A 12,909-nucleotide genomic window follows, 5' to 3' on the forward strand; every position below is an offset into this window, starting at 1 on the left:
AAAGTGGAAATGAAAGCAGACAACAGAACAATGCTAGAGAGCAGGAAAGGAGGTGAAAGGAGACAATTTTAGAGAAGAAAACTTTTCGGTCGCTACCCGAATTCGAACCCGGGACTTTTGAATGAGAGGCCAACACCTTAACCTCTAGGCCACGAGAGCCCCCTCCGGATTCTGAGGACGCTTTTTTAAATGGCTCAAAGAGAAGAATGAATTATCTTATTGATTCAATCAAATCGAGATGGGGCCAGCCAGATTTTCCTCCATGGAGTGGCAAAAGCTACCATTTTGCACAATAAGACCAATTCGACACACGACCTTGGAAAGACGAACACGTTTGATTTTGAAGGTTACCGTCGAATTAGGTCAAATTCAATCGATGTGCATCAAAATGTGGCTGTTTTGCATTATATCCATGAGGGAAATCTTGGTGGCGCTGACCCAACGAAATGGGTTTGACAGGCAGTGTGCCGTCGGAACAGCCGCTATATCACAGACGCCGGGTGCACGTACAGCGGGCGGGCTCACGCTAGACACACGCGTCAGAAGTGGACACGACACGCCCACAGGCAGAGAGGAGAGTCAGGGAATTGTCGGAGTCTATACGTTCTCATACTACGTTCTCTGACTGTCTAGGTCGGGGTGTATATTTGTGTGCGTGTGTGTGTGTGTGTGTGGGGGGGGGTTTTTTGTTTTTTTGGGGGTGGTTTTGGTGGGGGGGGGGGGGGGGGGGTTAGAAGTTGAAGGGGTCTTTGTAGAGCGACGAGTGTCTGGGACATGTGGTCGTCAGAGCAGTTCAACAGATGGGTCACTTATATACCATGTGTGTCTGTTTGTGTTTCCATGAACACGTTTGGACATGCGCCTGAACATACATAAAGGCAGACCTGTTCAGACTAAGATTCTCTACACGATCTTTGGTTCGTGTAACGATGGTTTCTATAAATAGTAGTGATACTGTTTAAGAGGACCACCTGTCCAAGTCAATCATTTTTCTCCTCGAAAAAGGATGGCAGTCTTAGACAAACCCGACTGTTTCATACATTTTTAATCCCGCGTCTGTCGTTCTGTTCCACACACGGGTGCACCAATCCAATGAAATCACGCAAGCTTTGATCCGAAGAATGCTCCAGGAGAATACAACACACTGAGTTGAACATTCAAAGCCCAATGCAAGCATTTCAAATTGATCTACTTACAATTGAGCATGCTCTAACGGCCGGCCACATGTCCAACTGTACATAAACAAACGTTCTTAAAAAAAGGCGGAAATAATGCTCAGTGACCATAGCCACCCACTGACATCGAATGTTCTTTTCCAATGCGATGGCCTGGTTACGTACATGAGTAGATTTTCTGTTAGAATGCGTGTGCGTAAGTGGGAGTGAGTGTGTGTGTGTGTGTGTGTGTGTGTGTGTGTGTGTGTGTGTGTGTGTGTGTGTGTGTGTGTGTGTGTGTGTGTGTGTGTGTGTGTGTGTGTGTGAGAGAGAGAGAGAGAGAGAGAGTGAGTGAGTGTGCGTGTGCGTTTGTGTGTGTGTGTGTGTGAGAGAGAGTGAGAGAGTGAGAGAGAGAGAGAGAGAGAGAGTCTGTTTGTTTGTTTGTTTGTTTGTTTGTTTGTTTGTTTGTTTGTTTGTTTGGTATATTTTTGTGGGGGGGGGAGGTAGGAGAGTGTACGCTATAGATTTAAGTTTGATAGAAAAAAGAAGCAAACCACACTAGAGTACCCATCAACCACAGACGAAACAATAACAAGATACTTTTGAGAAAGGACTTCGCCAAAACTTTACCTGAACCATTCAACACGGACACGAGTACGTCGCTTTTTTCGGGGCTCTCTTGCTTCATTATCTCAGGCATCCGATCTGGAGAAACAAAAGAAAGTAATGTGTAAGGAGTGACGGGTGTTGAGTACGTTGGCTTCGGGTCTGTTTGCTCGTTTGGCTACTTGTGGGTTTTTTGTCTCGTTGTTGTTCTTAGTGGGCTTGATGTTTGTTCATATTTTCGGGGGTAGGGGAGGGGGTGGTTTGGTGGAGGAAGGGGGAGGGGGGTTGTGGGGGGGAGGGGGGTAGAGGTCCGTTTTCTCCGGGTTTGTTTGGGGGTTTGTTTGTTTGTTGCTTTTGTTGTTGTTTTTTGTTGTAATTTAGGTTTTTTCTTTGTGTTTTGTTTTGGTTTGTTCGTTTTTTTATGGGGTGGGTTTTTTTTAGAGGGGGTGGGAAACACTGAAGCTAAGCAGTATAGGTAAGACAGGGTTTCACCAACAGAGGGATAATAAACGAGTCGACCATACCATAGTGACACCGTCCAATCACTCGATGACCGCAGATCAATGAAATGCACGGGAGTCATTGTTCAGTGTGAGCCACATCCAAAACGATCTTTTCTCTTTTTTGGTAAATGTTTTACGGCGCTCGCAACTGCATAAGGTCATATGAGCGCGCGGGACACATTAAACTTTTTCAGTTGGTAGGAAATTTTGAATTTTGCCCGGGTGGCGGCCGAAGCCTACTCTTATCGATTTTAGACCACCAAGGGATCTTTAACGTGCGCAACTTGCACACGGGCCCTCCGAAATTTTTCGCCCTTGTCCGAGAAGACTAGGTGTAGATCTTTCGTACCAGAAGATAAGGGGTGTGGCTGAAAGACAGCAGAAAGAAGGAGCAAAGGAGTAGCAGTAGAAAGGTTGCAGAAAGAGTCAGGAGCCCAGAGGAGGGGGCAAAGATGAGGAGGTGGGCGCAGAAAGAGGAGACGAAAGCAGACGACAGAACATAGCTAGAGAGCAGGAAAGGAGGTGAAAGGAGACAATTTTAGAGAAAAAAAATTTCGGTCGCTACCCGGATTCGAACCTGGGACATTTGAATGAGAGGCCAACACCTTAACCTCTAGGCCACGAGCGCCCCCAACGATCTTTAACCTTTCAAGTTTACCGACAGAAAATCCATAGAATCCACAGTGATGAATCGCACTTTGTTAGGAATCGACCTGACAACCGTTCCTCTCGCTAGTCAAACCATCTAACCACGGGGCTACCCACGCCACTACACACGTAATAAGCTGTTACTGAATGACATGGTTAACAACTTTACCCGCTCCATGACACTCACGTCAGAAGCTGTGATGGCCGTTAAAAACCATGGCAAAACACGGTTAGAACATCGACCCAAACGTGTTTATTTCTGAGTAAAAACTTCTACCACAAAAGAGCAACTCGCTTACTTAATCACAAAATGTCAGCAAGAAGCAGTCGTAATCCGCAGACAAAGACCATGTTTGTTGTTTTTCTGGCGTGCAATCTTTGTACGCCTCGTTCAAAACTCCTTTCGAGCGCTGCATCGGGGTATAATTATGTACAAGCGAATAACAATAGCAGATCACAATAAAGCAAGAAAAACATCCCAAGACACCCGCCTCCTGTCGCTAGCCTGAATGTGAGAAAGGTGTAGCTATGTCTTGCGGCCTGTATCAAACAAAAGTGTAGCCACGTCGTTAGCATTGTATTATCTGAGAAAGGAGTAGCTACATTACCATCCTGCATCAAAGCTTTGAGTTTGCGTAAAGAGAAGCGCATCGACACAATAAAGCTCATATAGTGCAGGAAAGAAAGCGAGACAGATAGAAACAACAGAAGGAAAGAAAAGAAGTAGGACCCACCAGTGGCGTCCTCGCTCCACCCACCTGCTTCAAAGAAATGTTTAGCCACATTATTCACACACACACACACACACACACACACACACACACACACACACACACACACACACACACACACACACACACACACACACACACACACACACACATACAAACACACAAACACACACACACACATAGATATGTCGTGTGTATTTAAAATATATACTTATACATGTATTATATATATACATGTATATGTATACAGATTATAATATATATATATATACATGTATATATAACATATATTAATATATTATATATATTATATAATAATATAGAGAACTATATATCTGTAGAACCAAGGTGTGAGTTATAAAGTGGTAAGCGATACGCTACAAATAAAGAAGGGCCAAATCCAAAAATGCCAAATCCAAAAATGCCAAATCCGAACGCCTCATGACCAATGATAGTACATAACAAGATGGGCCACTTCTCTCTTTGAGCCATTTAAAAAAGTGTCCTCAAAATTTGGTGGCGCCCTCTTCACAAAAGCGCACTTTTGCGAACAGAGTTACCCTACTTGAGTTTTAAAAAATGAAAGTGAAACTAGCAAGTTTTGGGATAAATTACGGAAGAAAACGTTTTTAAAATGGTTACGCTGACAAAAAACCTCTTCCGGAGAAAAGGGTGATGGTTTTCTTCGATTAATTTGACTTTAGAATGAAAGGCGAGAGGTCATTAAAATAAAAAACCCTAAAACTCCGCACTGAACGTACCCGAACTGCTGATGAACAGCAGTCGATCTGCGCACGCAAGGACGTGTTATTCCTATTCTTCTTCTGGAAAAACGAAAGAGAGCTTCAAAACAGACTGCAGCGCCATCTGAAGCAAAGAGCATACTTCCTGCGGACACTTTTTTGGCTGAGTGGCCCATCTTGTTATTCACTATCTTTGTCATGACACGGATTCAGCGAATACGAAATCCGGATTAGGATTAAAACCAACACAACAACCAATCACATTCAAGGAAACTTTCCCGTAGCTCTCAATGCAGCACCAGGTCAAATGCGGGGTTAATTTGTGTCAATTCGTTCTACCGCCATTGATACAAATCGGATCTCAGTTCAAAGTGACGTCCAGGCCTGGAATTCCGGCGAAAGCAACGGGCTTAGCCGGAGTGAGAAACATAGGTGTCGTTCAGAGCAAAACTGAAAGGGGGAAAAGGGGGGGGGGGGGGAGGGGAGGGGGGGGGCTACCAGTATTTGAAAAAACCCAATCAACTCGTGTTGAAAATTTTCAAATTCGATCTTTCAGGCCCATTCTTCGAAAGTCGTGTTGAATTTTCAAATTGAATTGCGGAATTGGAATTTCGAAAGCCAACTTAGTTTCATGAATTGCGAATTGAATTAGTTTGCTAAAACCAAAGTAAGAGGGGAACACGGAAGAGAGAGAGAGAGATAGAAAGAGAGAGAGAGAGAGAGAGAGAGAGAGAGAGAGAGAGAGAGAGAGAGAGAGAGAGAGAGAGAGAGAGGGAGGGGGGGGGGACTGAAATGAGTTATGTTGTTACACCCCGACAGACAGACAAAGATACTCGTAAAAAAGAAAACAAAAAAGCTTCTCCATCAACTTGACAATTGAACTCACTTTCTCTGCGTACGGCAAAGACCCTAACCACCCCACCACAGACGCCGGTGCGAGCACAATGAGAGAACTGCCAGCGTGGAGTATTGTCAGTGAACAAAAGAAATGTCAACACTCACGCTCGATCTCGTAAATGCCAAGAAGCAAGAGCGCGGGCACAAAGCAGGTGATAATGCAAATTGAAAATAAGTAAGCACGAACTCTTTATTATACAGGAAGGCACAAGAGATGGGAGTACGGCCGGTTAATGGTGGGCACGGCGAAACAAAAGAAGAAGAAAAAAAAAACTGCAATCAATGAGCATACAGAAGCGAGTTCCTACCTCTCGTTTAGTTTGTTTTAGTAAGAGTTTCACGCTGCCTGCAGCACAAATAGGTTATACAAGTGTCGATCATTAGAGGTGTTACTCTAGAGAGTATCTCGTTTTCCTAAGAGTTTTACGCTGCCTGCAGCACAAATAGGTTATACAAGTGTCGATCATTAGAGGTGTTACTCTAGAGAGTATCTCGTTTTCCTGAGAGTTTTACGTTGCCTGCAGCACAAATAGGTTATACAAGTGTCGATCATTAGATGTGTTACTCTAGAGAGTATCTCGTTTTCCTAAGAGTTTTACGCTGCCTGCAGCACAAATAGGTTATACAAGTGTCGATCATTAGAGGTGTTACTCTAGAGAGTATCTCGTTTTCCTAAGAGTTTTACGTTGCCTGCAGCACAAACAGGTTATACAAGTGCCGATCATTAGAGGTGTTACTCTAGAGAGTATCTCGTTTTCCTAAGAGTTTTACGTTGCCTGCAGCACAAATAGGTTATACAAGTGCCGATCATTAGAGGTGTTACTCTAGAGAGTATCTCGTTTTCCTAAGAGTTTTACGCTGCCTGCAGCACAAATAGGTTATACAAGTGTCGATCATTAGAGGTGTTACTCTAGAGAGTATCTCGTTTTCCTAAGAGTTTTACGCTGCCTGCAGCACAAATAGGTTATACAAGTGTCGATCATTAGAGGTGTTACTCTAGAGAGTATCTCGTTTTCCTAAGAGTTTTACGCTGCCTGCAGCACAAATAGGTTATACAAGTGTCGATCATTAGAGGTGTTACTCTAGAGAGTATCTCGTTTTCCTGAGAGTTTTACGGCGTCTGCAACACAATAAGGTCATATAAGTGACGGAGATTTGAGGTGTAACAAGGGAGCAACAAACACAAAAAGAAGGAGGAGAGATAACGATGATAGGTGTTTGACAGGAAAGGAGGAAACCACACCAGAGCACCCGACAACCACCCACCAAAATAACTATTTAGTGCTACGACGAAAACAAACAGAAAAAAGGAACAGAGAGAGAGAGAATTATAATGTGTTTTACGCCCCTAGCGACACAATTTAGATCATTTAGGACACGGGCGGGGAGTGACATAGTACCCTAACAGGCAACCAAAAATAGCCTACTTGATAATACAAAGACTTCCCCACCCGGCAATTGAACTAATGTCTTTTACAAGCCATGGTCAGGGGCCTGACCGTTACACTACAGACCGCGGAAGATTAGAGAGAGAAAGAGAGAGAGAGAAAAGAAATGCCCTACACCCCCCCTTCCCCTCTCTCTCTCTCTCTCTCTCTCTCTCTCTCTCTCTCTCTCTCTCTCTCTCTCTCACACACACACACACACACACACACACACACACAAACACACACATAAACACACACACAAACACACACACACACATACATACACGCTCAAAGGCGCATACTCTCTCTCTCTCTCTCTCTCACTCACACACACACACACACACACACACACACACACACACACACACACACACACTCACATACCACGTAGAAAAGCGGCATAGGACCAAGGAGGTCATAGAAAACTAATAACTAGTTTCTCTATACCAAAGATTCTCTACCAGTAGAAAATCTTTGTCTACACTCCTTGCTGAGGTCGGAAACTTCATACGTCCACACTACACTCGTTAACTTAAACACGGCACAAAGGTCATAGGTGGGCACTGAAGAGGGGAAACCTTTGCCACGAGAGTTCAGAACGTGCGTGATTGGGTTACGTAAAGTGTATCTTCCCGCTTTCGCGACGACAAGAGATCAGCCAAGGACCTTATAATTAGAACACCAGCTCCTTGAGATCAGCGCAGCATAGATTTTTCCGCAGTCCTGGATGAGAACGAATACAGAATATCGACCACAGCTGAGATATAGTTCAACTTGCTATAACGGACACCTGAATGAGACAATTCCCTGTACATAGGGCCACTTCCCATTTCCCCCTTGCCCTTTTCCTTCTTCTTTACATTAAAAATTACATTAAAATGATACTGTGCAAGACGATCACCTGTCTAAGACAACCATTTATCTCCGTGAATAGCCGTCTTAGACAGTTTTGACTCTATATGCAGGGGTTTTCGGTGTGTGATTCAATATGTACTTCGAAAAAGTATTGGCATCTTATCTCTTCTAGAACGAAAAAACAAACAAACAAACAACCTATATTATTATCCTGGCCTTTCCCCGACACCAACACATTATAATAATAATGATGATGATGATGATGATAATAATAATGAGTTTTACGGCACTTGCAACACAACAAGGTCATAAAGGTGCCGAAGAATAGAGTATGTGTTACAAGAGTGTAACATACACAAAAAAGAAGGAGGGGAGATAAGGATGACAGATGTTTGATAGCAAAGAAGGAGCAAACCACACCAGAGCACCCGCAAACCACCCACTTATTACTTTAAAAAATCAATTCACGTGAAACTGCATTTCGCTACCTCGGAATTACAAAGTTCTACCTTACATACGCTCGTAAATGTTTGGCCGTTTTGAGTTACTAAAGACCACGAGGTCAGAAACCAAATCTTCTATCCGCCCTATCAAAATCGTAAGATTGTTTGGAGTCGTTATGAAGATACCAAAATAGCTGTATTCGAAAAAGCTTGACATGATGTGAAACATAAAATCTGTGACGTCATATTTGTCAAAATTATGTACTGAGCAGGAAGAACTTTGTAATTCTGAGAGGGGCGTTATGTTTCTTCCAATCAAACTGGTTCCAAAAGTGAGCAGCCCATGCAAGCTTCTTTCAGCACTACATGTGTATCTCATAATTTGATTTCTTTTCCATCCATGATTCCATCAACAGTCTCCGAGGAAATCAAATTTCTTTTGTGTCTAGTTTATTATCACTATCTTTGGTGAATGTTCAGTACACGTATTTACAGCCGTTCAGCAGGTCTGTCTACATAATAACACGGCCTTTCAATATTGAACTCATATTCTTGAAACTGCCTTTAGCTATTGCAATTCTTCGTTTTATTTCGGTGGTAGATTTTCCATCGAATGGATATACTAAGCTTCCACGCGATAATAATAATAATAATAATAATAATAATAATAATAATAATAATAATAATAATAATAATAATAATAATAATAATAATGATAATAATAATAACAATAACAATAATAACATAAAAACAACAACAGCAGCAACAACAACAACAACAATAATAATAATAATGATGATGAAGATAAAATGATAATAATAATCTTCAATTAATCTCTTTCAATTAAAAAGGAAACACGGAAACTGTTAAGGTAAGGCGTTTTTAGTTTTAGTAAGAGTTTTTCGGCGCTTGCAACAAAATAAGGTAATAAAAGTGCAGAATACTAGATCTAGTGCTGGTACTGCAGAGTTACAAACAAAGAAAAGACGGAGAACAAACAAACAAAACAACAACAACAACAACAACAAAAAACAATTCTTCGATGATTACAGGTCAAAAGTGAATGAAGGAAGACCAACTTACGTGCCGAAATTTCAGTAACTGGAGCAGCAGCATTGTCATACCTCTCTGGCTAGTGAATGTATTTATTCATTAATTTATTTATTCATTTATTTATTTATTTATTTATTTATTTATTTATTTATTTATTTATTGATTGATTGATTGATTGATTGATTTATCCATCCATCCATCCATCCATCCATCCATCCATCCATCCATCCATCCATCCATCCATCCATCTCATCGTGTTCTTTTCTTGGCCATGAAACCTTGTCTTTGCGCACTGCGGCTTTTCCCGAGCGCGTCGCTAGGAGTACAATACATGTATACACCGTCGCCGTCATTAAGCTCTGTAATGTACTCCCTTGACGGACAAGTTTAAGCCCCCAGGATCATTCAAACCACAAAGTTGTCTCTTCCTCCGAATGGTGATTTTTTAAAAAGTGTGATCAATATTTGAAATACATGTACATGTATTCTGATTGACGGATCTAGCCTACTAAGCAGAGACCCGCGATACTTTACCTTAATACAGAATGCAAGTTTTCTCATTTCTGAATAATCTTTAACGGTTTTCATTCCTGATTTTTTTTTTTTTTTTTGGTTTACTCCTGAACTTTAAATTCCAATCGGTATCGCGAGGGCAGTAACGAATACTTTAATTATTAACGACTTCGCTGTTCGAAGGTTATAGAAAGATCAAAAAGGAATTGGGCAATAGATTCGTCGTTCCAGAGTACTACCACATTGTTGTCAGAGTACTACCACATTGTTGTATGTCAACATTTTGACAAAGTGAAAATCCAGTATGTTGTGGAGTTCGACGCGGCGCATTTAATCGGTTGGTTCTAGTCACAGACCTCTTCTAAAATTAGCAACAGATTAAGACGAATGAAACATTTTGTATCAATTAACATTATGCCTTATCAGAAATAAAACAACTTATTTTTTGCTTCTGAAAACCTCGTAATTTGACATACGACAAATGTAAATGGTGGAGACAACATGTTTTGGTTCCGCTCTTTGACACTGTCAAACGTCTGGCAAAAACAAACAAACAAATAAACAAACAAACAAACAAAAAACAGTCATGAGGTCGACACCAGGTATGCATACGGCTATGAAATGGTGCATGATTCTGCACATGTTTCACTCGTGCTCGGATATAATAGCTGGGCTAAATCAGCACCTAATTATAGAAAACACGTACTTTAAAGCTGACACAAAATCTCCGCATAGATAGCCGGTGCATCTATAAAAATCTAGATCAAATTACAGTTGGGTTCAGTGTGTCTGTTCTTCTCATGCCTGTCCATTAAAAAAAACCCCGCTAAAACAGTAGATTTACGTAAACATTAATAGTTGCTTCATCTTTGGCAGATATGTCATCAAACTTTTTTTTCAAAGTGGGCCGGATAACTGAGACAAATCCGAGCGCTTTGTTTATTAAATTATTTGTTTGGGTAAAGAAAAGAAAATCGACAGAATAATGGTCACTTAGTGCTGGGAAAAAGTAAGACGAACAGACAGAACAACAGAGGGCAAGAAAAGAGATAGGACCGTAGGACCTACCAGTGGCGCCCTCCAACCATCCGCAATCCGAGAGCGGGTCGGATGACTGAGAGAAGGCCCAGCAAAGGCCGAAATACTACATTATTTATTCAATAGAATGTAATGAACGCATAATAAAATAAAGACAAATATCCTACCGATGACCAATAAAAAGAATACAAAGTACACCCCCCCCCCCCAAAAAAAAAGAAAAACCCCAAAGACGCAAACACAATATTCATTTGCAACAAAACTATCAAATTAAGTAATGCTGCACGGTGATAGGATAGTGAAATCACATCTAGTGCGGACACATCTGAACTTCACAAAACCAAACAGGATTTATTTATTTATTTATTTATTTATTTATTTATTTATTATTCATATATTTATTGTTTTTCTTTAATTAATTAATGTATTTGTTTTTTAATTAATTAATTTTAATCAATTAATCTGTGAAACAGGCGCACTGTCAAGACATAATCAATACTTGCTTTGCAATTGCTGCATCCAACTAAGAGATTTGCTTTCAAATTTTAATGTCCGTCATTCGATGTATTGACTTCCTATACTTGAATATGTGCTTCAGTGAAAATATTCGCTCACAGACATAAATTGTTCCAAAACTGATGTCATACCTCCTGGCTGTAGGAATTGTGTTGAATCAAAGATTCGCCCCATCAAATCATCCGAGCAAGAGTGAGGTCGATTGACAAGAAGTTGTGAAGTCTATAAAATCATGTTTCACTTTCAACTACAGATTTCAATGAAATTATTATATTATTTTAAGACAAGATAAGATACGCGTACATCTTTATTTTCCAGATCCTGGGACGTTGGTTTGGTGTTTCACCACGTACACACATCCACACACACGCGCGCGCGCGCGCACACACACACACACACACACACACACACACAAACACACACACACACACATACACACACACATTTACACAAACGCAGTATGCTTGCACTCTCAAACAGGCTCATAGTCACATGTATAACATAAATGAACAGTAATATAAACAATAATAATATTAAGCTAGATACATACATACTCAGAATTCTGATTGAAACTCAATGGTGTTCCGACGCATGCTTTAAGGTCATATGAATACTTATAACAGGAGAATTTTGATGGATGATGGTAAGAATTACCTTCTGTATCTTTCTTTGTTACAGATCAGAGACCTAGGTCTTTTATTTCTGACTGATATTTTCATTTGAGGGAACAAGGGATGTTCAATGTCCAAAAAGAAGGATTTTTTTTTTTGTGCAAGCTATAATGTATAATAATTCACCCAAGTAGGAGAATGCAGATGTTGAAATTTTGCATGCTTTCCGTATTAATCGATTCAATTTTTCTTCATCTTGTTGCCTTGTGTCCCCGGCCCATTGCTGTTTTACAGAAATAAATATTAATTATACTTTCTGTGGGTGAATGATAGAATACTGACCACGTTCTGGGCATGCTACAAACATAATAATTATCCTCCAATTATTTCCCCCATGTAGTGGCATGGCGGCGGGCCAGACAAATTGACCTCACGGGCCGGATCTGACCCACAGGCCATATTTTATTTTGGTAACCCCTGTTCTATAATATATCATGTAGTTGCGGTTCGGTCAAGAAAGGTTATACAGTTATAAGGTCCTTGGGTTCGGTTCAGTCTGCGTGCACAACAGTGGTCTCAAATGCAAACTACTCACGAGGCGGGCTGCTGGAGATAGAGTCTGGGAGAGCCAAGAGCCTGACCTGCATCAAGTAGTCCTGGACAAAATTAAATAGACAAAGAAACAAACAAACGAACAAACAAACACACAAAAGATAAATAAATGAAAAAAAAAATAAATAAATAAATAAATAAATAAAAGATTCCAAGAATTTCTTTTACACTTCTCAATCTCTATTACTCATATTTGCAGTTTTTAGAACAGAGGAGCGGTTCTTCAGAACATTGGCTTCTCTTACCTTGTCCTAGCTGCCAGGACCTGGCAGCGCTTCCTCTCAGTACTCTGACATGATAGATAACTCAGCCACATTTGGCCCGAAGGAGGGCCGCACAAACACTAAACGTTGGTGTCAACAGGGATCGCAAAATATCGCTCTGCGGGCCTCACTTGAGTTTGAGAGCCCCGGAGTACATGAATGCAAACATGTTACACTCTTGCATCTGACGGAAATAGGCCAAAAAACAGCCCCGTAATATTGATGATTTTTCTCTTCTAATAGATTCTTAGTCAGTCACGATTCGATTCGTTCGTTTGTTTATTTAGAACAGGGGG

General features: G+C 40.9%; 1 protein-coding gene across 1 annotated transcript in view; it reads right to left on the bottom strand.

Moving 5' to 3' along the window:
• LOC101846774 overlaps window positions 1–1,856 on the bottom strand; it is a gene marked incomplete in the record, with an annotated part of 20,307 nt that extends 18,451 nt beyond the window's left edge. The window contains 1 exon segment of the mRNA XM_005110268.3: window positions 1,785–1,856. Coding sequence (XP_005110325.2) covers window positions 1,785–1,854 — 70 coding nt within the window.
• Between the last annotated feature and the right edge of the window lie 11,053 nt (window positions 1,857–12,909).

Source organism: Aplysia californica, unplaced genomic scaffold, assembly GCF_000002075.1.
Source record: "Aplysia californica isolate F4 #8 unplaced genomic scaffold, AplCal3.0 scaffold00869, whole genome shotgun sequence".
Taxonomy (NCBI): domain Eukaryota; kingdom Metazoa; phylum Mollusca; class Gastropoda; order Aplysiida; family Aplysiidae; genus Aplysia; species Aplysia californica.